This window comes from Lichenostomus cassidix, chromosome 1, assembly GCF_008360975.1.
Source record: "Lichenostomus cassidix isolate B80296 chromosome 1, HeHo_3.0, whole genome shotgun sequence".
Taxonomy (NCBI): Eukaryota; Metazoa; Chordata; class Aves; order Passeriformes; family Meliphagidae; genus Lichenostomus; species Lichenostomus cassidix.
The window spans coordinates 59,298,529-59,324,006 of NC_139479.1; the positions used below are offsets into that span (position 1 = coordinate 59,298,529).

At 37.1% G+C, this 25,478-nt stretch overlaps 1 protein-coding gene across 5 annotated transcripts in view; it reads left to right on the forward strand.

Moving 5' to 3' along the window:
- Positions 1 to 23,723, forward strand: part of AKAP11 (A-kinase anchoring protein 11) — a 44,689-nt gene extending 20,966 nt beyond the window's left edge. The window contains exons 7-13 of one of the 5 annotated variants that reach the window (XM_085059221.1): positions 387 to 3,513; positions 4,684 to 5,040; positions 7,281 to 7,436; positions 11,243 to 11,356; positions 12,079 to 12,125; positions 14,551 to 14,711; positions 19,340 to 23,723. In XM_085059221.1, coding sequence (XP_084915347.1) covers positions 387 to 3,513; positions 4,684 to 5,040; positions 7,281 to 7,436; positions 11,243 to 11,356; positions 12,079 to 12,125; positions 14,551 to 14,711; positions 19,340 to 19,486 — 4,109 coding nt within the window. In that variant the 3' untranslated portion in view covers positions 19,487 to 23,723. Of the gene's footprint in view, positions 1 to 386; positions 5,041 to 7,280; positions 7,437 to 11,242; positions 11,357 to 12,078; positions 12,126 to 14,550; positions 14,712 to 19,339 lie in introns of all 5 variants that reach the window. The other 4 variants (XM_085059188.1, XM_085059195.1, XM_085059204.1 and 1 more) reach the window with 4 other exon arrangements.
- The last annotated feature ends 1,755 nt before the right edge of the window (positions 23,724 to 25,478 follow it).

Consider the following 25,478-nt stretch of genomic DNA (forward strand, 5'->3'; position numbering starts at 1 on the left):
TAATAAGAAAGTAAATGCAAATAAATAGTAATTTGTTTTACATTAATAATGTTTTGTAAAGGGCTATTGAAAAATTAATTTTTTGCTGTTTTCACAACAGCTTCCCAGCTCATAAACCAAAGATTCTAATCTCAGTGTCAAATGGATATCAAATAGAATCTTGTTCTACTTTGTGTGCTAAAAAATACATTAATTTGTCAGTGATTAGATTTGTATAATAGGATTTTAAAAAAATAAAATACTGCTTTAATTGTGAAAGATGAGCTAGCATTTTGCAACCATAGAAAACACAGCGGTTGCCATTAAAATCTGTCCAGTTTGCTGTAGCTCTGTGGAAATTCTTGGTTTTGAAGCAATCACTTTTTACCTTTTTTTTTTCCCTTCAGGTGCATGCAGCTTTACTTCTCAAAACCATCGAGACGCTGCTTCACAGACTGTCCCTGCTCAATGTTTAGAAGCTGTTGACTCAAAGATCCTTGTGGGCTCTGCACGTCGAAAGTCATCTGCCAGATCTTCTGCTTTAATTGATATTTTGGGACTTAAGGATCTGTCCTCAGTAAAGAATTCAGTTACAACCTCAATTTCTGATCCTTGGATACAAAGGAGTTTCTATAAGCCATATAATCCTTCTGATCAAGGTGTTAATTTTTTACGTAAAACATTGTTTTCTTCCTCTCCAGCGGAATCCTCTGAGTCAGATTGCTCCAGCCCAAGCCCCATCATCTTCTTAGATGAAGAAGGATATCAAAAAAGCTTGAAGGCAAAACTTCAGCTGCCAAAAATTCCAGTAGTAAAAGATGGTATAGAGGATTCAGACTCAGAAGTAAGTGAATTTTTTGATAGTTTTGATCAGTTTGATGAGCTGGAGCAAGCCTTGGAAAGTTCTTGTAAAATTATTAGGGATCCCATCTTAAAGAATCCCACCCAGAAAAGGAGGACTGCACATGAAAAATTGTCTTCTGCAAGCATTATAATGAATCCTCAGAAATTCAAGTTTGATCGTCCCACTCTCCCAGCCAATGTAAAGAAGCCAACTCCCCGTAAGCCGGAGTCACCGTACAGCAGCATCTTTGAGGTCCCAGATTCCCCTCGCCCGGTTAAAACATCAGGGGAAGAGAGTGGAGGCTTCTTCAGCCCTATTAGAACATCAGCCTTCAGCCCACTGGGGAGCTGCGGTTCTTCCGAATGTTTGTGTCGAATTAATCCTGGTGGAGATGGGAGTGGTCAAAGTCACCGTGATGCGGCTTATAACAGTTACTCAGCATATGCTGATAGTGTTTCATTTGAAATACTGGGTTCTGTTCTTTTTTCTGAGTCCTCATCAGAACGAGTGTGTGCAGAGAATGATTCCAAGTACAAAAGGGTTACTGTGAAGGAGAAGAGACAGGCTGCAGATCTCAAAACGAAAACTAGTAAGGAATCAGAGAAGCAAGCAAAATCTAAACATAAGTCACTAATGATCAGAGATAGCATTCAAAAATTTGCAACTGAATTGGTTGAAAAAAGTTTTGGCAGTGCATTTAAAGACCTCCAAAAAGGTGTTTCTTCATGCACAAATGCACTTTGTCATTTGGCTGCTAGGTTGACTTCTTCAGTCTTTCAAATGGCTTTTTATGAGATTGGAAGACGTAGAGCAATCTCGCTGAAGGAGCGTGCCATTAATGGCATAGCAAACTTTTTGGTGAGCGAAGCTATAACTGGTGCTTTGAAAGAATTGCGTCAGGTAAAGAAACAGATATTTACCAACACTGTTGCACGGTTTGCAGCAGACCTCGCTGAAGAACTTGTGTTTGAAGGAATCATGGAAGTATGCCAGTTTTCATATCCATCAACACCTACTGCACAGCCCTCATCATTTGATTATGAAAACAAAGTGGTAAGATCCTATGCCCGAGATTTGTCTGAATCTGTCATTCAGGAGGCATTTATTGAACTATCTCAGGTTGATGTGACCTTCACAACACAAGCAGCCATTAGTGTTTCCATGGACAATATCAAATATGTAAGTGCAGAAAGTATGTTAGAGTCAACACAGACTTCCACAGTTTCTCCTAATTTTAATGATAAGGTAGCACTAAAGCAAATCCAAGACTCCAAGAAGGAATACACAGTACAGCAAGCTCTATTTTGTACCTCTGGTGTTGTAAGTTCAATACCTGTGCCCTTAGCTGGAAGAGCTCTTTGTCAGCAGCAGGTTTCCTCTGATGCTTACAAAGCAAAAGTATCCACTGTTCCGAATGCTGGTGACAATATGAAAGTATTTGAAGACTACAATCATCCATTTTGCACAAGCAGAAAGAGCGAAGTGGATGTAGCTTCTTTCAGAAATATTTATCTACCTTCAGATCACAGTCAAAGTATTGAAAATACTCCATCACTCTTTTGTAACCAGAATGATACCAAACTAAGAAATAACAGATATGGAATGAACAATAACTCAGAATTAACAAGTGGGTCAGAAGGCATTGGTACTTTCTCTGGAACTATGGTAGACATGATAGTAAATGAAGCTTACGAAGCCATAACCTCATCTAGAGTAACGAAGGCAGTAGAAGAGTATACAGATGTTTTAACAAGCAAAGTAACAGATAAAAAACCTTGTGTGCAAGGTATTGGTGAAGACTCCCCCAAGAACATGTTTGCAGATCATTTGGCCAAGTATGTCATAAAACAATCTGTGGAAGAAAGTAAAGCTGTGTTGTGCAACACCAGTGAGAATTTAACGTGTAATGTGAGCTCACAGGCTTGTGGAGATACCAATTGGAAAGAACAATGTGTGATAAAGAAGCAAGAGGCTGAGAAACAAAGTAATGTTTCTATAATTGTGGAACAACAACAGTTGCCTTTGAATAATCCATGTAAATTTCTTACTCCAACTCATTCAGTTCAGTGTTTTTTAGAATCTAAAGATTGTTGGCAGGAACAAAAAGGAAACAGGTTGTCTTCAAAATCACCACCGCCTTGTTCCACTGTGACTTTTGCTAGGCATGTTCTAGAGGACTGTGCTGACACGGGAAGCTGTTCATTAACATGCTTAAACAAGCCTTCCAAAAAAAGTGATATGCAGAAACTGTCAGCAGGAGCTTTGAATTACAGGCAAACTGATTGTTTTCTGCATGCAAATAGCTTTTCATCAGAGGTGTTTGGCAGTGAAGGTGTTTTGCCGATGGAAGAAAAATCAAGCCTGAAACATGGAAATACCTGTTTAATGCCTGATACACCCCCACCAACTCCTCTAGTACCATGTCAAAGTAGTTCTGAAAAGAACCTGAGAAAACTGTCCAAGAAACTCAAGGGAGAATTAGCAAAGGAATTTGCCCCTGCAACACCTCCTTCTACACCCTACAATCCATCTGTTACTGATTTGTCTGAGACTGAGCACGACTCCTTGGAAAATGAGGAATTTGTGCTGAAACTCATGCGGTCCCTTTCTGAAGAAGTGGAAAGTAGTGAAGACGAAGATCATTCTGAAATGCCTGTTGAGAAAGAGGAGCATTCAGCAAAAACAATTCAGTATGCAGATTGCCTATCTAGCCACATAATTTCAGCAGCAACTGAAATGGCTGCTTCCCATTTAGGGGGCAAAACAAATGAAAGAGAAGCTGGTAGGCAGGCTCAGTTAGGTATGCAAAAGAAAAGATGCAGGTATACTGCATTTGTAAATATCCCAGAAGAGACATGCAATTCCTTGTGGAATTACGCAGGTGATATGGCAGGAAAGGTCATCAGTGAGGCCAAGAAAGTAGTGAAATCAAGGCATTGTAAGCTGTTGAGGCTGAAGCGGGTTAACTGCCAGGTGGATTGCTTTTATCTGAGAAGGGGTGATAAAGATGGTAGTTCAAAGGAATGGTGTGGCCCAGTACGGGACCAGTGGCAGGGAGAGAGGGATTGCTCTATGCTTCCTTTACCACAAGGTTCAGGCAGCAGAGGTTTGACTTCCAAGTACCCGAGCTGTGAAAGTGTGACTGACGAATACGCAGATCATGTAATCCGGGTTCTGAAAAGAGAAGGAGGTAATGCTGAGCTGTTAGTGGATCAATACGCCAGCAGACTTGCTTACAGGTCTATCAAATCAGGCTTGCAGCAAGCAGCTAGAAAAACCAAATTCAGATACGGCAGAAAGACATTTCCTGGGCAGAATGCACAGGTAAATGGTAAGCTGGAGCTGATCAAAGCAGGGAATAAAGATGCAGTACAGCAAGTGAAAAGCAGCATTCATCGCTATGAAGGCCAAACGTTGGAGAGGAGCATCAGTGCACACAGAAGGGAATGTACAGAGTTGTTACATTTCTCCGAATCCCTTGCTCACAGTATTACTTGTGATGTCAGGAAGAAACTGAAGATGTCGGGAGCATGTTTGCCAAAGTCTCTAACAGATTCCTGTCTATATAAAAAGACTGAATTTGATGAGGTCACAGGGGATCTCATTAAAACAAGGTTCTCTAGGACATTTCTTCCTTTCTCCCCAGATCATAAACTCTATCATAGTACAGGTAATATAAATGAAAATGGCTACAGTGAAGGCATAATTCAAGCTATAGAACAATATGCTAGGAAAGTAGCAGGTGATACTCTAGAAATGAGTTTACAGTCTGCTGTTCTCCATGTGGCTGAAAACAGAAAAAATGGGGATAAGCTCTCATATACTGAGAAACTGTCTCCTTTTTCTGGAACTGTCTGTAGATGCTGTAGTATGAAGGAACATCGGTACTGTACAGAAAGTATGTCCCATCATCTACCTGCACAAGAATCCTGCATTCCAGTGAGGCATTTTCTTCATTCTGGATTGGGCGGTGCCTGTCAAAATTCAAGAGTGTTTCAACTTGATATTCCCAAAATTCACGTTGATGTAGAACAGAGGACAGTGTTTTCTGACAAGGGGGCTACTGCGGCCATAGGGAAAACAGAAAGAGAGCTGAGTTACGCAAGTCTGACAGCTGACAGTGGTATTGGACAAGATGGAGTCAGTCTTGCTGAGAGCCTTACTACTGAAATAATGACATCAGCTATGACTAATATTGGTCAGGCAGTTACCATAAGGTAATATTAATTTTCTATTTATTTGTTACATTTTGTACCAGAAAAAGGATTGTTAATACAAGTATGTGCCCAGAAGGAATTTTAATATATATTTTCTTAGATACGCTTTCTATGCTGAATATATTCTTTTTAATGTTCTGGTTATATTTAAAAGACTCAGAACTAGAGAAGAGAAAGGATTTTTTTCACCTGTGTGAGCTTGAAACCAAGATACTATGTATATCAGCACACATATGTTCCAGTAGGTGACTAATAAGTAGAACTTATTGTTTCAACTTGAAAATACTACCTACACTAGTGAATACTAGTCCTTACAGGTTTTGTTGATCTGTGAGCCATGACAGAAGCCAGGCTTGTTCCCTATTTATATTTCCTCTTCAGCATCTGATGCTGGTCAAATGAGCCCATTGCTTTGTAGTATGAAGACTTGATTTTTTATTATGGCTGTGTTGTGATAGTGTCTTTACTACTAGGAAAAAAAAAGAAAAAGAAACTGTTATATAAAATAGTAATACAATGAACAAGAAATTGACTTTGAAATTCTTGGGTATTTAGCAAAGGATAACATATTGATTCCTTTAATAGGCCTATAAATAAGAAATACGTGCCACAGTAAATTTGTGGCAAACAACTGTTTCCTAAAACAGACTGCTGTGATCAGAATGAAATATCTTCAGGTCCAAGGGCAATCCTTACCATGTTGTATTTTGTTTTGGTTGGTTTTTTTTTTAATTTGAAGTAATACTAAAACTCCTACTTTTTTTTTTTTTTTTTAAAGGGGAATTCCTCACGCTGGTTTCTTTCTCTGGTGTTTACAGGGGCATCATAATGAACAATAAAATTGATTTTTTTTATGTTTAGTGGCTAAAGGCCGCAGTGGGACTGAACTGAATTTTTCAGGGTTTGATATGAAACACACAACAGCATCAAAATGTTCATGGGTAGTATTTTGTTGGTCCCTGCACAACAGGATTGAGTCCTTACTCAGTGTGTGACAAAAAGTGGAAGTAGTCATGTGCTGATGTTTTTCTATACCTATGGTATCAAAGATGATGCTTTGTTTAAAAATTCTAGTTAGAATATGGCAACAACAAAATGCAGGGTTCAGAGAGATACTGTTTATTATTAAATTTGTGGCAAGTAGGCGATATTTATAAATGTTTCTTATATTGACATCTAGAGTGTGGTATGTATTGCATATGGTCCTTGAGAAACTGCCTTGTGTGATGTAGAGAACTGGTGCTGGTATAACTGTAAATAAATATTGGAAAAATGACCTTTTTTATTACGCTAATTGGTTCAAGTTCAGCTACGTATTTGTACAAATTCATGCTCACTGGAACAAAGTGTTAGGAATGATGTGGTTAAAGTTGGATTTTTAAATAGTGCATGTTACTGTGGCTGCTTGCTATGTGGGAGTAGGATGGTAATTTTTCTTGAATTTCCTACCACTTCATATATATATAGATAATCACAGTTTGCACATGAAAGTTAGTTCATAATTGCAAGTTCTCATTTTGTAAGTTTTTTGCTTTACTTTTTTAATGAGGTGTTCAAAGTTCTTTAAATGAATTTTTTGAAGTGTCTTCTAAAGACTAACTTTCATGTGGTATGGTTGCTTGATTGTTTTTTGGATAAAAAAATCAAACTTACTTCTTGAGGGGAAAAATTCTGTACAGGTTGTGCATTGCTACATTTTCTTGAAGGAGAAAAACAAATACTTTTCTACAGAAATATCTTTTTAAAAAATGGAATCCTAATATTTTAGACACCAGCTTGTATTTAAGCACTTTGCCTGCAGTAGCAGACCACTTAGCTGCTTTTACTGAAAGCAAGCCACGGAAAATAGCCAAACTGTCCTGTGGTGAACAAGTTCAGAAATGGTAAGTCTTCTGCTTGAAAAGTGTACCTGGATACACAGTCTGCACAGCTACAGTGTCTTCTGTGCTTTATAGCAAATAATATTCCAAATTAGGGAATTCTTTGTCCTTCTTTGTACTTCGAGTCTTTGACTTCTAGTGCAAGAATTCCAAATAGAAATCCCTGACCTAACTCTGCTGATGTTTCAGACTAATTTGGTTGCACTATTTGTGTTGAGAATAGGGTACAAATGAAGGGATTCCCCACCTTTTCTTTTCCCTTGAATTTTAATTCTTTGAAGTGGTATTAAATTGCTATAAATGAACTAACACAGATCAGCATAAAATGCAGTGACGTTTTTGTCTTCAATTTTTGTTTAGCTCTGTTGGAAGAGAAGGATTTCACTCTGTTGAATCTGTCATTAGCCAGCAGATGAGCCTTAGTATTGGTGATGATAGCACTGGGAGCTGGTCCAATCTAAGTTTTGAAGATGAGCATCCTGATGAGAGCAGCAGTTTTCTTCACCTAAGTGACAGGTAATTATAAAGATGTTAGTATAGTTAAACAGCTACCTTGACATTAAATAACTTGTCATCGAGTGTATTTCTCCTAGGGTTTGGGGGAGAAGAGGTTATTTTTGTCTTCAACACAAAATGACTTTTTTATTAAAAATGGCTCTAATGTTATGGTTTTGTTCTCTTACAAAACATTGTTGGCCATGAATGTTCACACTTTGTAAAATATGTGGAGTGTGCCTTGTCATGGATGCCAGGGAGTGACATCAAGTAAAATTATACATATAATATTTAAGTATTAGCAAAAGATGTAAGCATTTTTAAAACAAACACCCTGTGTGAAATACAGCTTGAGACTACTGTTTGAAGGTTGTGCTCTAAAATATTAAAACTTAATCCTTGAGAAAGTATTTAATATAAATTAATCTGGTTTTGAATAAAAGTAATACTAGCTTAATTTGCATGGTGAGCTTTTACGGCTCTTTTTGGATTTTTTGGGACTGGAATTTATAAGCTGCTCTAACTCATAGTGATGGAGTATTTATATGCTGTTAACCATGGACTTGCAGGTGTGTAATATTGGAACTTAGGTATCCAGGGTAGCTATTCAGGTAGTAACTTTTTCTACAGAGCTTCTCACGACACTGTCCACGTCTGATTGATAACTAATGAAGATTAGTATGGGAATTCTGAAATCTTCAATGTCTGTGCCTGTTTCCAGGGAGAATTATATTGAGAGTTGTGGCCCAGGCTTCTGTATGAGGAATGAGTAAACTTAGGCTTCTTTGATTGATATAACCAAGTTCAGCATTTCTGTTGAAGAATAGCAGAAATGGGAGGGCAATTTTTTTCTTTAGTTAGTCCTTCCAGCATTGCTGAGATTAAAGAAAGTATGGGAGACGTGCTTGCTTAAGTAATATACAAATAGGTTATTTGATACCAATGTGAAACTGCTCAGTTAAATGTCTGTAATACTTTATGTGTTTTGCTTAACTAGATAATTTAATCAAAACACTACTATAATTTATCACTCACACGACTTAATAATTTTGTAAAAGGATACATTGTTAGTTAATTTAATAAAACATCATCTCTTGAAAAAGTGAAAATTATGATGAAAATCCGAGTATAAGGAAGAATATTCGCTATATTGGCAGTTATACCTACCCAATAAAATATAGGATAGTGAGAAAAAGTATAAAAAAATTTCTGGACCAGTAGTGCCTATGTTGTATTTGTTATTTGTTTATCATTCCCAAAACAGATATAAATAAAAAGAAGGTAATTTATATAACTTGGAAGAAAATCTGTGGCTCATTAGAGGAGGAATGACCTGAATTAACATGTTACTTTTAGAAGGGGAGGCATAATTTGGATAGCAAGATGTTGATGGAGGAAACTGGCATATGCAAATTGATCAGCTGGTTTTACAGAATTAATTGTGGCTTGGTAACAGCACCTGTGTTCATTTGTGTTACTGAGGTTTATCAGATGGAAGGAAGGATCTGGGGTTATTGCCCCGAGTGAAAAAAGATAGCCAGGGGGAGATGTGTAAAGAGATAATAACACCCCGTTGTGGTTTAACCCCAGCTGACAACTGAGCCCCACCCAGCCAGGCAGTCACTTCTCCCAGGTGGGATGGGGGAGAGAATGGGAAGAGTAAAAGTGAGAGCACTCCATGGGTTGAGATAAAGACAGTTTAAGAGGTAAAGCAAAAGCCATGCACAAACAAAGCAAAACAAGAAACTAATTCACTGCTTCCCGAGGGCAGTTCCATTCAGATGAAACTTTTTAGAGAACTTGGTAGTTTGCTCTGCAGGGAAGTGCTTGTGTCTTCTGCTGTTCATGCCTAATGCTAGTGACTTGAATTTGGAATTAAAAAGGTCTTAAGCTTTCTCTCTAGTTAATGTGTAGGTGTAAGCATAGGCATAGACATAGGCTTTTCCAGGGGATGCATCAGAGCATGCAGGTGGGGTTATAACTCAGAGCAGAAGCCTCTTGCTTTTCTCATTTTTCTCCTTGTTGAAGAGCTGCGCGAACCATTACGGAGGCACTATAATGCCTTTGTCTGTTTATTTCTTGTTTTGTAGTTACAGGAGTTTGTTTTGAAGAGTGTTAATTTGGCAACTTAAAATAAAGATCACATTACGAAAAGGTCCCATCTGTTTCTCATACCTCATTGCAATCATATGGTTCAATATATATGATTATTTCAGACCAAGAGTGACCTCTGTAAAGTATATTAAGTTTCTTACCTAACCAGAACAGTAGTGAGCAGAGGTTACTCTTTCAGATTGCAAATATTTTATCCTTTAGTCTGAGACCCAGGGCAGTTTTTACTTCTATTTTTGTTCTATGTCTGTACCTTTAGGTGAAAGAGGCTGTGTGAGTGTAAAGTATTGATATCAATAGGCTATATTAAATTTTTTTATATCTGTAATTTAACCATTTTAAGCCAAATTTAATACTTCATGTAGAGTGTCATCGTCTCACACAGTAACTTTGGAAATGTTTTTTAGATCAGATTTGCATTCTCTGCAAGTTTCTTCAGAGGCTTCTGCTCTTTAATTTTCTTTTTTCTTGTTCGCATAGCAAGAGAACTCTGAATTTTCTTTGGACATGTAGTCTAAATAAGCAACAATGTACTGAATGAAGCACTTGCAACTTCTTAAACTTTTTTTCATGTTATTCAGGTGTGTTTATGTTGCAGGTTTCCTAACCTGCTGGTACTTCACTGTTTTGAAATTAGGATCCAAGCAGGCATGCTGGGGAGAGCAGGAGACACTGAGAAGTGATAATGTTAATAGCAAACACTTGAAAGAGAGTGTCTGTCCCATGAATTCTTCCAACATTTTGCTATTTGCCTTGAGGAGTATGAGTGGAAAAGGGCTTCAACAGTCACATAAAACTTAGGTGAAGAGAGCATTTTCTTGGAGCAGTTTTTCTCTGCAGTTATGCTGCAGCCTCTCATGCCATCTCTAGTAGACAGTCTACTTTCTTGAAAAACGCTGCCTATTTGGAAGTCCTGTTCCTGGAACTCCTGTTCTTGGAAGGCTTCCAGACATGCTCTGGGGGAGGTATGAAGTTTGGGAACAGAGATTTAATCATATGAGTTGCTCAATCTTGTACATATTGACAGGCTTAACAAACGGTGCTATTTATAATGACTAAAATTTACCAGGGTTAAGAACATGCTTAATTTTTTCAGTTCTTTGCATTGGGTTGAATGTAGTCATAGAATAAATGCACTATTTTTGTGAACTGTGAGTGAAGTGATCTTTTTAGTATTGTTTTCATAGGTTTATAAACCCCCTTTTTAAAAAAGATCAACTTGCAGAACAATATTCAAAATTTAAAAAAAAAGTTACTCTAGGAATTCCTTCTCATGAGGCTGTTGGAGATTGTTACTGGATTTTTTTGAGTGAGGTGGAAGGATTTTGTATGTGAAGTTGTCTTCACAATGCATAATTTTATGAACTCTTAGCTACACCTTAGCAAATATTACAGATGTAATGCATATTCCTATGAGTAATCCTTTTGAAATTGTTGAGCTTCTATATATAATGAGTGATGTGCTTAGACCTGAAGACAGAATTCCTGCTAGCACTGATCTGGAAAATTAATAAGTACAAATGAATACTTTGACCTGTGTACTGAAACCTGCTAGTTTTGCATTATTGTGCACATTGCTGCTCGGGATAGTGCTGAGAGTCACACTTGTTCCAGCAAACCTGTCTAGAAAGTTTCAGTGCTCTTGAATTAAATCTCTTGCCAAAACAAATGTAAGGAAAATGAAGGTTCTAGTTTGAGCTATTGTTCTTTTCTAGTTCAGCTGTGTTCTCTTCTTCTCCTGGCAGTAATGGTAACAGCAGTAGCTGGAGCAGTCTTGGTTTAGAAGGGGATATGTATGAGGAGAATTTATCCTTTCCAACGTCAGACAGGTTGGTTGAGTTGAGAAATATAAACCAGATGGGTTCCTCATAATTAATGCATGAAATCATCATTTTTAAAAAATAAAAATAGAGTGCATTTTTTATGCTGATACATTATTCACACTCTTCTCACTTAATCACAATATGATTTTTTCATTAATTAATCCATCCTGAATGATTAAATTTTGCTGTGCTAAACCTGATGAATGTGTTTTGCTTGCAAAAGGGTCCCTTTTTTGCATGTTCTTGCCTGCAATTTTACAAGTCTTTAGATTTACTTTTTTTCGTGCAGACTAGACCTTGCTTCCTACAGGATTTCTGGGGTTTTCCCCCTTCAGCTTGTGTAAACTTTCAAAATTGCTTCCTAATTGGTTTTTATAGACCACTTATGGCTTACCTATAGCTCTTCATATCTGTGATATAAGATGGTTCAACCTTTTCACATATGAAGAAAAGCTATTAGAATCAATAAGTAATATCTTTAACACCTTTCTCTTGTTTCTCTCTTCTCCCTTCTTTTCCTAAGAGCAAATCTTGTGAAGTTGATGATGTCTGTTTACAACATGAAATGGTGTGAGAAGCAAAGCTGCTTTTCATGATCACTTCTTAATTCTTGTATGACCTTCCAGTTCTTTAACCTTCATTACAGTCTTAGGATTTACTGCCTTTAGTGCATATATTAAATTGTATTCATATTTTTGGTTTTTTGGGTTTTTTAAATTGAAATACAGTGATGGAACAGAAGATAAAGATGAAGATTCCAAGGATGCTGTAGAAGGTAATGTCAGTTCCAGCATATATTATTGTTCTTGTCCTGTGCACTCTACGTTAATTATGTTGTCAATTCTTTGCCTTTATAGTCTGCAAAACAAGGTGACTCCCTATTATCCCTGTTCATCATAATGAATGTCAGTCAAGTGTCAGAATGTATTCTTAGATTAATGCCCTACATAATCCTCTTAATGCACTGAAATTTGCAGCCTTTGGGAAGTGCTAGTTACTGATCCTTACATGAATTTCATAACATAAGGTAGGGAACTTTGATCAGCTTGTTGAAAATGTAATTTTCTATGCATAATTACCTTTTTAAAAATATTTGATAAGGAGCCATGGCAACACATCCACTTTGCTGTGTTCAAGATGCTGAAGAAATTACTCAAACTGGACACATTAATCTTGGGAGAGTCTGGAAAAATAATAAAAATCTTGGATTGTATGCATTTGCTATTCTCTCTTCTTATTGAAGTATAATACAGGGTCTATCCATAATCTTGTTACCACTTTGTGGTTTGTAGATCTCTGTGCTCTGGTTCCAGTTTGATTGATGTGCCAAAGGTTGTTAACTCAGAACAGCCTCAATACACGTGTGAAGATGATGGTAGAACAAGTTGTAACAGAGCTCTCCTTTGTGTTGGGTATATTCTGAAGATAAAGTAAGAGTTTCCAGAAACCTCTGGTACTTCCTCAAAGGGGATATTCAGCCTTGTTGCACATCTTCAAATAGTCTTGATGTGCGTGGAAAGAGGTGTGGGTTTAGGGCTTTTTGTTTTTTTGGGGTTTTTTCCTCTCTTTTTAAGCTCCTGGAAAAATGTATATAAATGAACAACATCTCTTAATTTTATTAAACCAGATGTGACTGTAAGGATATAAGAAAGTAAAGCCAAATTATTGAGTATTTTTCGCTCAGAATAATTATAATTAAGATTTTTTCTGCTCTATAGGTTTTATCTGCTTTATCAATATGCCATTGCATTCTTTTGGTGTCAACTTTAATAAGTTCTGGCATCTCAAGTACTCAAATTGTTCAATTGGAATAGTGATTGGATTTTTTCTTGACACTGTTTAGGTGTCACCTACTGTCTGTAGTGCAGCAGACTGTTTTGTACTATATTAAGGATTTTCTATTGAAATGTTTCCAGTTTAAGTTCCTCACCTTTTCACTATTGTTTTGAAAAGGCTCTTCCTGTTGTGTCATTGTAGGATTGTTTAAACAGTGTGCTAGGTTGAAAGCCTTTGTACCTGGTCTTAGACATTTGAAAGTTCTGTTCATGTCATATCTGGAAATTTCTGGCATTTTCTAAGCTAACTGTGCCTTGTTTACCAAAGGATTTGAATCAAAGCCTTATTAGCAAATGTACATCCATTTTGTGAGACTAAAAAAATGGACCAAAATTTCTCAGCAATGTTGCTGCAATGCTTTCCGCCCACTAAGTGTCATAATTTTTTTTTTTTAATTGTTCTTTCTCCTATAAAGAAGTTACATTTTGGGGCTCCAAGACAAACACTCAGTTATCCATTAAAAGCACAGTCTTGTTTGACAGTTTTGATAGTTAATTTTCTCTTTCTTTTACTTCCTGGGGGAATCTGTTTCAACTTGCTTGACTTTGCCAATTGGGAATGAATACCTTACTTACCTCAATTTTCATGACCTTAGTTGGAAGACTAGTGAGATTGAGGTAAACTCAACATGAATATGTGTTTTTGTTGCAAATATATTCCATGTTTCTGGAGTCAAGGTCAGTAGTCTGGAAGCAGAGACCTCAAGAACAACTTGGAGAGCACTATGTATGTGCCTAGTTGTTTCTGGGAGTGTGACAAAGGATCTCTGTGGTAGCTGGAAACTCAGCTTGGGAACAGAAGATGACAATGCTGTAGTTCCTAAGCGTTATTGACTACTCTTCCAATACTGTACTAATTTTTGGAACTTATGCTGTGAACAAAGTGTTATAAAACTGGATATGCTTCAGTAGAACCAGCAATATATTTTGGAAAAGCTCAAGAAGCATTCTCATTGGTACGAGAAAGAATTCTGAAATGCAGTTTATTTTAAAATCACTAGATGAAGGCATAGTGAAAAATAGCAGCTGGAACAGAAGTAACTGATGGACCATGTGAGAGCCATTGCTGTTCAGATTATGAAAGTCTGTGCTAAATTCCTTGTTGTTTGGAATAGACATCATAGTTTAGGTATCTTTTAATGCTCAGCTATGTTTGTACACAATTGTAAATGGGATAAATGGTACTTCCTAATGGGAAAGTGCTGAAGCACTTCAGACCAGCATAATTCTTTTCTTTCATATTATCTGTCTGTACTAAATTGAGGTTTTTTTTAAGGTAATATAGTCTATATACAGTGAACTTACTGAGATTTTTTTGGAAACAATTTGAAGCTATAGATTTGACGATTTTCTATTTAATGTTAGGTTTGGAGCAAATCCGAAAGACTTTATCAATAATGAATATTGATCTGGAACCAAATCTAGTGGACCCCCAGCTCAGAGCAGCACTCCAATGGCTGGCAGCTTCTGAAACAGAGGTGTCTGATCTTCACTTTCGTGACGCTGCTGCAAGGGAATTTGTCTTTGTAAGTGCTTGGGTTTGATGGGTGGTGGGAAAGGGAAGGGATTTCCTTGATTTCCATTTGCTGTGATATACCAGCTGCTATTGCTTCAGCCACTGTTCACTGCTGAGGAAAATAATTATTTAAATCCTGAGAGGTCAAAGTGGAACAGCCTGTATAGCTTGTGTATATACTATACATAAATATCAAAGCTGATTGGTTCATTTCTTTTAGAAGTGTTTTACTCCAAAAGGATGAAATGGCAGCATTTTTGTTTGGTGAAAATTATATTTTTTCAAGCATTTTTTACTTCATATTTAATTGTCTGTAAACTGAATCTTTCTGAGAACTTGGTCATGCAAATTATTTTCTAACTTAACATGTTCTGCCAAGGTTTTTTTTTTGGTAGCAAAGGTATGTTTTCTTGTTAGAAGGAAGTTCAGTTTCTAAGTAAATATTATGTCTATATTCTGTAAGCAACTGAAACCAAATCTGTTAAAAAGAAGGCTCAATAAGAATTTCTTATCTTAGGTGCCTTTATTTTGGTTTTATAGATAACACTTTCAAAGAACTAGGCTTTAGCAATTTGTGTCCCTTTAGAAAGGCTCAGTATTTTGGTATGCATACTGTCCTGAGTATTTCCATCAGAAACACATAAGAGAAACTTATTATTCTTATGAAATCATAAAAACTATTCTGTCATGGCTGCACACCAAACTACACATGATAATCTCGAACTTCTTACATTAAACCTCTGTTTTTTAATTAAGCAAGGAATTACTTTAACATTACCTCTTCATTGAAAGGCTAAGTTAATAGATATATAGGTACTGTCTCTAATGGTAAGATTCATAGGAATGATAATTATCAAATATTTATGTTTTGTGACTTGGTAATGTGAAAAAGCTTTAACATGATGCCATTAATATGATTTTAACAATGAAGATCTTGGCAAAAATGACTTAACGTACTTACCAGTATATTAAGGAAGAAAAAACTTGCTCTCATTTCTGAAATTTAATATTGACTCTTCAGCTTGGGGTTTTCCAGAGCTGGATGGATGTGTGCACCCATGGTGCTTAGGTACTGTAGACTTGTGGTAAGAATGTGAAAGATACCTAGAGGCCAATCCAGATTGTACCTGGTCTGAATTTTCCTAAGAGTGGCTTCTCCCTTCAGGCACAAAAAGAGAGTAACTTTGGGGTGTTTTTTTGCCTATGTAACTGCATGGAATGTGTATTTGCTTTTGAGAGTAGAAAGTTTTGCATTCTTATTCGAGTAATCCAGAAAGTTTGGAAACGCTTTTTGGGCATGTAGAAATATATGTGCTATGCTCCTTTTCTGGAGTGTGGTATGTTTGATTTAGAATTATTTCAGGAATATGTTTTGGACATCAGTTCTGACAGAGTGCTTTTGTAAACTGGAAGGCAGTTAGAGAATACTTTTCTCCATTTCTGTGCTATTTGAAATTGTTTAAATTTAATCCATATATTCATATGCTTCTTCTTTGTTACAGTTTATAAGTGCCTTAATACAAGAAAATACTTCACTTTTTTGTTTTCACATACTTGGTCCAGCAGTCTCAGAAGGGTTTTTGATGTGAATAAGTTGGGGTTAGGGATTACAGTAATTCTGATCTCGTGAGGTTTTTTGTTGTCTTTTGAAGATCTGTTCATCTGTTTCATGTTGCAGGTATTTGGGTAGGATAGTGGTAGGACCTACAAGTGTTAATAATAATTTTTTTTTTCTGTATGTGAGACACCTGTATTTTACATTGCAATGGAATATCTAAGACAGAAAATAGATGGTAGGTGCCTCTTTTTTAATTTTTCCTTGAGTCTCTCGTTCTTTGGCCACCTCTGAGTTAAGAGATGACAAAGTTGTGGTGCTGAGATTTGAGCCAATGCTACAGGACACGCAGGAAAGATATTACTAGCTGGCTGGGTATCTGAGCATGACTCCAGCTACCTTAATAAGACAACATATTGAGAAGAGCACCCTGGAAAATAGCAGTGTCTGTTATGTCGGCCCTCCTAAAAATTAGAATATTTTTCTACTTGATGCTTCAGTCCTAAATTGATACTGAGTTGACACCTGAAGGTTAGACCTTCAGGCAGGCAGTCCTGAAAATGCGACAGTAGTTAATTGTTTCACTTAGTTTTATAGATTTTTAGTTCTCCAGATGCAATTGTGTTAAAATAAATTGAAATTCGTTTCCCTTCCCGGAGGCAGGGAGCCATTGCCTGTTTTTTATTCCATCCCACTTCCCAACTGGAATGATCTCTGATCCAGGGTTTTCAGTCGGAAATCGTCGTTCCCGGTCTGTCGCTTGTAAAGCCGAGCGAGGCCTGCAGAGGGCGCTGCAGCCCAGCGGGAAACCATCGGCAGTGCCTCGGCAGCCGCGGGCTCGGGGCGTCTGCCGGGGACCCTCGGGGCATCTGCCGGGGACCCTCGGGGCATCTGCCGGGGACCCTCGGGGCAATCGTGGGGACCCTCGGGGCATCTGCCGGGGACCCTCGGGGCAATCGTGGGGACCCTCGGGGCATCTGCCGGGGACCCTCGGGGCATCTCCCGGGGACCCTCGGGGCAATCGTGGGGACATCTCCTGGGGACCCTCGGGTCATGTCCTGGGCACCCTCAGGGCTTATCTCGGTTTCCTGGGGAATCGGCCAGGACTTAGAGCTCATCGGGAACAGCAGTTTGCAGTGTAAGCAGTTGGTGAGTTCTGGAAGGAAGGAAAGGTTAGTGTGAGCTGATCACAGGAGGGTAACAAGGCACTGATGTGATGTGGCTGCATAAAAAGCAGAAGTACTCCTAGCACGTGTCAGGCAGGGTATTACTGCTGCAGCTGGGTATGAACTCTTTCTTCAGGGTATGGGTTATGCTCAGCAGGGCAGAAAGAAGTGAAATACCTGCGTATGAAAGAAAATACATTTGTTAGGCGTGATAAGAGGAAACCAGTAAATTAGAATAGATCTTGATGTCTTTGAGATGCCTGAGAATGTGGATATGCAAATGTGTGGATTAAAAGATCATATGGATTCAGTTTTTAATCACACCTTTCCTAGTTGTTTTAACATTCCTATTTTGAGTAAACTCTAATATTTCACTTCTCTGATGGTAAGAAACAGATTGGTCGTTTCAGAAGAAAGTGAGATTAAATTTAAATTCTAAATCAAAATTTAGGTGCCAGCTCTGTAGTTTTACCATGGTGGAAAACTTCTTTGGACAGAAGTTTTGTACTGTATTTGCTGAAGTAGGTATTTGGACATTAGCCACACTTTCCTCTGGCAGAGGAAAGAAAAATGACCATTCTTTTATAAACCAACAAACATCATTTACAAAATTGCATGTTGTAGACTATAAAACTCCTACTTCCTGTGCCCTGCTTTAAAATTCACAGAAATAGCTACAGATTTCAGTCTCTTCTTATGTACAAAAGATGTCTTTTTTTTTTTTTCCACTGAGAAAAGTTTCCAGTGTTCAGAATAAATTATGCTCAGGATTAGAGAGGATTTTTTTTCACATGTTCACGTTGATGGTTTTCTCAAGTTAATTGTTTGATACATGCTTTTATGCCCATGTTCTTTCTGCCAGTTCTATTACCTGCCTTGTTGCAGTTGAAACATCCTCTAGGTGAAGAATCAGGGAAAGATTGTCTTCCTTTTTATTTTTTAATAGAACTTTAAATTGCAATCTGACAGGTCTCACAGAAGAAACTCTATGAATTTTTAATTTTGTAGCTGTGGAAAAATATTTCCCTGAACACTATCTATGACTTTTTTTTTTTAACTTAATATATAGAATGTCTTGGTAGGGACTATAAAAGGAAATAAAAATCTACAGCTCCAAAGAATGAGTAGGGTGTCTAAACTCTGTTTACTAAATGCAGCAATGTCAGGTGTCCAGAAAGCTACAGAGAATAAAGTTTGTTTGTGTAGGTTGTTGTTTTATTTATTTATTTACTTATTTATTTAAACTAAAAGTTGTTAAATTTTTTACTCCTGGGCAAGCTGTCAAATACATTTTTTCCTTAGGGCAGGCTTTCTTACACATATAGCTGAGCTTGACACATCAGCAATGGAAGATTTTCTTGTTTGGACCCTGGGGGAAAAGAAATGTTTTCAGCTACACTGCTCTCTGCTCCTGAGTGGTAGTTTAACTTAATCATCACCTTTTCCTCTTCCCCAAGATGTTATAATTTCCCAACTCTGAAGACACTGTTTTCATTGAGGGTAGTGTCTGTGCCACCCCAACCACACTATATGTTGTGAAAGGAAAATCCACATCCTTTTATTAAGACAGAGTTTTGTCTTTTTATACATGCATTATTGGCATGGGAGGGGTGGCAAATGTCAAAATCTTGTGTTCAGAATTTCCTGTTTTCTGCAGTCTTGATGAACCACAGCCCTCATACCTGTGGCACCACATAATTTGAAAATGTTGTTCCCTCCAGAAGAAACTTCTGTGAAGACAGCCCTGAAGAAAAGTGCCTGATTCTTGTGGAAGTTTTTGTTTTTATAGATGTGGGAATAATGATTAACTCATTAAAACTGATCTCTTATGACTTAATGTTTCAAGAATAACTTCTGTAACTTAATCAGGATGTCCAAGTCAAAATATATTGTTTTGTGTTCCCGTCTCCCCTTTAGCTTTCCAGAAGACTGAGAGAAAGAGATTGGAAAGTTGGAGATCTCTTGCAAGCAGTGCTGAGATATTGTGAAATGATAGAGAAGGCATCTGATGGAGAGCAAGCTCTAAGTAAACCTTTGGTCAGTTGGCTTCTGGAAAATGTCTGAAAAATCCAAAGATGCAACACTCTTCACTTCATTCCTCTTCTGAAAGGAGATAGAAAGAACACGGATATGTAAAGTAAAATTCAGCTAGTGAATGTTTAAGTAATAGTCAGCATTAAAAGGCTTTGAGGTGAAAGTCAAAATAGCTGTGCTGTGCTTTGTGATACTGTGCACATGGTATGTTTATTCAGTCCATAATCGGTGTTGTCCACCCATGCATAACTTGTATTTACTGCTGTGTTCATACCATTGAGATATTTATGAACAACCCTTGTCTATGATAGTAGTCCAGAGGAGAGAGTCTCAGATGTGATATTCAGGATTCCCATTGTGCCAGGATAGCTCTTTCTCATACTCCTATGTGTGTTATATTCAGAGCAGCACTCAGTGCACTGATTTCAGCAAGAATCTGCTCTGGATTACCTTGCTGCAGACAATGGAAAAAATTATCCATCTTGGCCAGGTGTTACATGGCCAAGAGCAGCATTGCCAGGAAGAAAATTGTGATTTGCCTGAGCAGCCCCTTAATACAGTCTGGTTTCATTGCCACCTTTATAAGTTTTAACGTTATGTGAAGATGGGAGAGTCTGCTTTGAAACTGCTGTGGTGCAAATGCATGTTCCCTTTTGTTGACTACTGTAGAGCTGGTAACTTCTGGGAGAAGGGGTAGGAGTGACTAGTTGAGTATGATTTCATACATAATTCTTCAGCAAGGTTTCCTGAAGTATGCCAATCAGATTTAAATTGCTAAATTTTTTACTGAAGATTTTGTATGCAAACTTCTGTGACACTAGTTTTGTGTCAAAGAATTTGTATGTTAGTCTCTCACACAGATGTGCTAAAAATAGAAGACAGAAATTTCAGAGGATTTTGCCCATCTTTTTGACTAGTTTTAATTCTTTATTTCAAAGCAACCACATATGAATTTTCTTTTCAGTAATGAAGACAATTTTGTTACTCAGCAAGCATGTAAGTGTTTAGGAAAGAAGGGTAATAAAAAACGGGAATTTTTTGCAAATTGATTTTTCATTTTTGTAACTACCTTCACGGATTTTTTTAAAGGCATTTTTAATTGAATGTTTTTAGCGGTCTTGTCAGGTTTCTCACCAATGCTGCTGATTTGCCTTTCTTTCTGAAGGGAAATTTGGACCTTTACTTATCCTGTGGTTTGAAAATGTTTTTTGGGTTTTGTGTTTTTATATGCCCTTTGAGAGAAAAAGGCACATGCTGGTAATTACCAGGTTGTCACCTAAAGCTTGGCAAATAATCATAGAGCCTTACTAATTTTGAATTAACAAAAAAAAACTTAATAGCTTTTTCACAGAAAAATATACTGTTGATACAGTGCACAAGTTTGTGATTCCAAACAAGCAGAGAGAGATGTTCTCCAAATATGTTTCTGAGTTTTAATGGCATATGTACAATTCTGATTTCCCCTACCCCATGAATTACTATGAAGTGTCACACTGGTAAACACAAGAGCGCTCTCCTTGCAGTGTCTTTGTGTTTCAGGAAAGCATTCCACTAGTCTTTTTGCAGAGACCTGGTTTGTTTTAGTCCTCTTTTGTCATCTGGATTTCTGCCTTGGATCTCATGAAGTTCACCTTTCTCACAGAGCCAAAGATTTTTCATGTTTTTGTATATGCACATCCATGTGTTCACACATGTGAATACACACAGAGATATATTTGTTTATCTATATGTGTATGAGATCTCACCAATATGAACTCTTAATGCAGACTTCTACCACTAAATTAGAATCCTGTTATGCTCAGATTATTTCCTCACTTCATATATCATTTCACTGATTGAAAAAGTCTGTGTATGTGGCAAAAAGACAAAAAACACTTTTAGGTGTTTTGTATTGTTATAGGTAATGTAATCCAGGCATCAGGAATGATTTTTCTTTAGAGCCTGAAGCATGTCAGGGGAAGTTATGTTAGTTCATGTATTTGGAAGATGGGCCTAGTAGCAAATATTTTTTAAGAATTTTACAAATGTTGTCTGGATATTTTTTCCCTCTCCCAACCCCCATATTTTTTCCTTTTTCTTCTTAAGGTTCATTTTCAACATTGTTTTAGATAAAAATTTTAAACAATTATCTGGCTGTAACACCTTCCCCTTAACACAGCAATAATATACTTGTACAAATTTACCTATAAAATTGAAATGTCAATAAAATGCTAAAAGCAGTGCCAAATGGCTAAATTTTGCTCACCAAGTGGAATTTCAGGGCATGAGTATATAGTATAGTATAGTAAAGTGTTTCTGTACACTGAGAAAGATATTGATGGTATTGTAAATGTACAAAACTGTACATTTAAAAACACCTACAGCAAAACACAGCCAACAAAATACACAGCAGGAACAGCCATTTTTTAACTGATTTATTCAGAATGTTGGATTTTTTAAAGTTGGTGAAGTGCTTTTTCTTTTCATTTACTTTTGTGGAGAAAGGCAGAAGATCACGCCATTCACAAAGCTTACAGCTATTCAGAGAGTTGAGTAGGCAACAGTTGCACTGAAAATTATTTTTATAAACAGAATCTTTTTTCCAGATTGGATCAAATATGTTGTGTAATTATTGTTTGGTGTTATATTAAGGGAAGAAACTGTTTTATTAGCCTCTGAGGAAAGTAGCATAGTTTCCAAATTTTCATGAGAGAAATGTTAAATACTTCATTTTTTTCTGAAAACAAACAAAAAAATGAAACTAGTTTTCTACACAAATTCTTCTGAATTAAATTTCTTCTGAATTATTTGACTTTTCTCCTTCTGTATGAAATTAGGAAAAAATTAAACTAGCCTGGCAAAATTATTACAATTTAATAATTGTAATAATCTTTGAAAACCTTATTCTGACTATATCTAACTGGTGTTGTCTGCCATATTAGTGAGAAAGCTGTTCTTTGCTAATGCGAGTCTTAAATTATGCTTTTACTGAGTTTATTTAAGACTCCTGACCACAAATACAGAAATGTAAGAGAAAACTAGAAGCATGAAGGGCCACATTCTGGTCCATTTAAAGCAGACAGCTCTGCTTTATAAACAAACATAATAACATAGTTTGTTTCATCTTGCATTTTTTCTTTATGGGAAACCCTGGTAATTCAATTTTTATGTTGAGGAAAATATATCCTAGGATGTTACTGTTTCAGAAATCACACAAACACTTCATAAATGCATTTGGTGTTTTAAAAAATTGAAGTGTTGTGATGTTTTGTAAGATTCTGTAGTAGAAAAAGCACTTTGAGAAATAGTCCCTCTGTAAAGCAACAGTTAGAAGTGGCCATATTTAAAACTAGTTTAAACATTCAGAACAGAGTGCATAAATAATACAAAGTATGCATAATGCCTTAAAATAAAAACCAAACAAAACTCAAACCCATATTCTAAAATTAAAGAGGATTTGTTGTCTCAAAACAAGGATGTGAAAAGGTAGCTCAGACGATGTACATGAATGCAATTTCTGTAGTATATTTGTTCTTGAGTTTTAAAAGATTGTGTAAGCTTTTTTGAAAAAAGCCAACCAAAACCCCAAAACCCAGCAACCCACATTCCGAGACTAATTAGGTCTCTCAAAAATGATACCAGATTTTAAATGTTACATTTTCTAATGTTACTTTGTCTGGGACCTTTTGTATGAAGAGCCACATATTGTTGGAGATGGGAACACAGTAAGTAGTAAACACCGACGCAAACTCCTGTAGTTCTCGACAGTTGATTTGCAATGAAAGGTACAAGATTCAGGAATGATTTTCATTGTAAGAATTTTGGCTTTTCAGCAAGAGCCACTACTGTCAAGCATTCACTGTACTTGAGCTCTGAAGAGGCAGGTACAGAGCCCAGCCACTGTAGTCACTTTATTTTGTACCATCTTTGTACATTCCTGTTGTATAGCTGGTGGTGTAGTTTTAGAGGGCCTTTGTTCTGTTTTAATGTCTGAATAGTATTTAATACTAAAATTTATTATAATTTGCTGGAACTGCTGCTTATTTGTGCAGTGTTACAGTAATTCACAGCCCAGTTAGTGATGCAATTGTATACCAAAAGCAGTTTGAGTAACTAAATGTTTATGTAACTGTACTCAATGAATATGAAGGTCTTGTACTGTATAATGGTGACAAGTTTTGCCATTTTAGTAATTTAACTATATTCAGTTTTCAGATTATGAACTCCAGGTTGCACTAAATTTGTCCTTGTTTTAGCAGTGGCTTAAAATAAAACACATTTCACTGGCTTCAAGAGTGCTGTCATTTCTTGTAAATTCATGGAATGTTATTTTTCTTTTCAGCAATCACAGCTAAGGCTGGTCTTGGTTGGTGGCTGTGTGAAGGCACATGAGGAAGGGTAAAGAGTGCATCAGTAGATGGCATACTTCTTACAGAGTTAAATTGGTGTCCTGCAGGGAGCAAGGACACTGCTTTACTGTCTTTGGGTTGAAAGGTAAACCCGTAGTTCCACTGATATGCAATAAAGTGTCATGTGGACTCTAATCACAGCACAAGTGGGATGTAGGGACCAGTCTTCCTCAGCCTCATCTTGCCTGGAAGCTGGGTTAGCAAAGTTGCCTTGATATTTCCATGTAGACTGAGGTTGGACTTTGGCAATCTGTACAGTATTTGGGAAATTAGCTTAGAACTCAGCTTTAATCTTCTGGACAAATGCAAGAATACTCTGCTAATGGAAATGTATGAAAAAAGACATTTCACAGGCTTCTTCAAAATCCTTAAGTGTTCTGGTATCTTGTGAAATCCAACAAACAGCATATCGTCAAGTACCCCAAAATAGTAATGCTGGGCAGAGGTGATATGCACAGGTACCATTGGAGATTTAGAAGTTCTGCTGTAGCAAATAGCTGTCTCAATGTCTTTTGATGCATAAATTGTGAATCTACTAATCTCAGCTGGGTTTCATCCCAAGGATTAGGAAATTTTTGCTGAAGTTATTTTAAAACTGGTAAGCGTGAGCAATTCTCCTTTATTATTTTTGCAATGGTTGTTTAAAGGAGGTATTTTGAGATTGCTTCCAAAATGAGCATTCTTTTGTTTCATTACCATATCTGTTTCAAAGATTTTTTGTTTGGGTAATGCCTCGTGGTCAGTCACATGGAAAGTATATGTTAACTGAAGCAAGTAAATATTTAACTTATTCTTCAAATATTATACATCCAAAAAAGGACAAGTAGTGAGTCGGAAAGAAAGAAAATAAAGATTTTTGTAAAGGGAAAGAAGAAGATACTTATGTGGAAGATAAATCTGAGCTTTTTTCTTCCTGCCTTGGACTTTATTTTTCTTTCATTCAGCAGTCTGGTTCTGGCTGGCTTTATTCAACCACAGAACAGTATCCATGCACTTTGTTTAACCTTGGTGTATGAAATTGAGAGTTAAGTCTCCAGCTAGTCTTCACCCGACATGTGTGCTGCTCCATCTCTTGCTACTGTTGGTCAGACCTTCCTCTCACTCCCTAGCCTGAGCTTCTGGTGTGACTGAATTCCATGCTGGCTGTTGCTCTGAGCCTCCGATTGGAAGGTGGCTACGGAAAGTGAGTCATGCCAAGGCTGCAGAAATGTACCCAGATCACTGACCTTATTGGTTATTGAGCACCATATTAATCAAATGCTGTCTCTTTCCCCTGCTGTTGAGGCAAACCATGAAGCGTGTGACTGCTTGGGGCAAGAGAACCAACACAAGCATGAGGCCGTGTCTGTGGTCAAGGTACTGGCTATCTAGTCCATAACCACACAACACTTTTCCACAGGAATTGCAAAAATTGAATTAGGACCTTTATGTACTCAGAACATATAGTCTGCACTGCCTTTATGCATCTAAAAATTGCTGCTGCTTGTAGGATGGTGAGGGAGCTTTGTGTGCATTTACTTGGGTTGGTTGGTTTGTTTTTAATTAAGAAAGGGCAAAAGAGAACACTTGTGCAACACATTTGACTTAGTTTTTTAAAATTCTGGTGCTTCAACCAGGAATAAGATGAATATTGA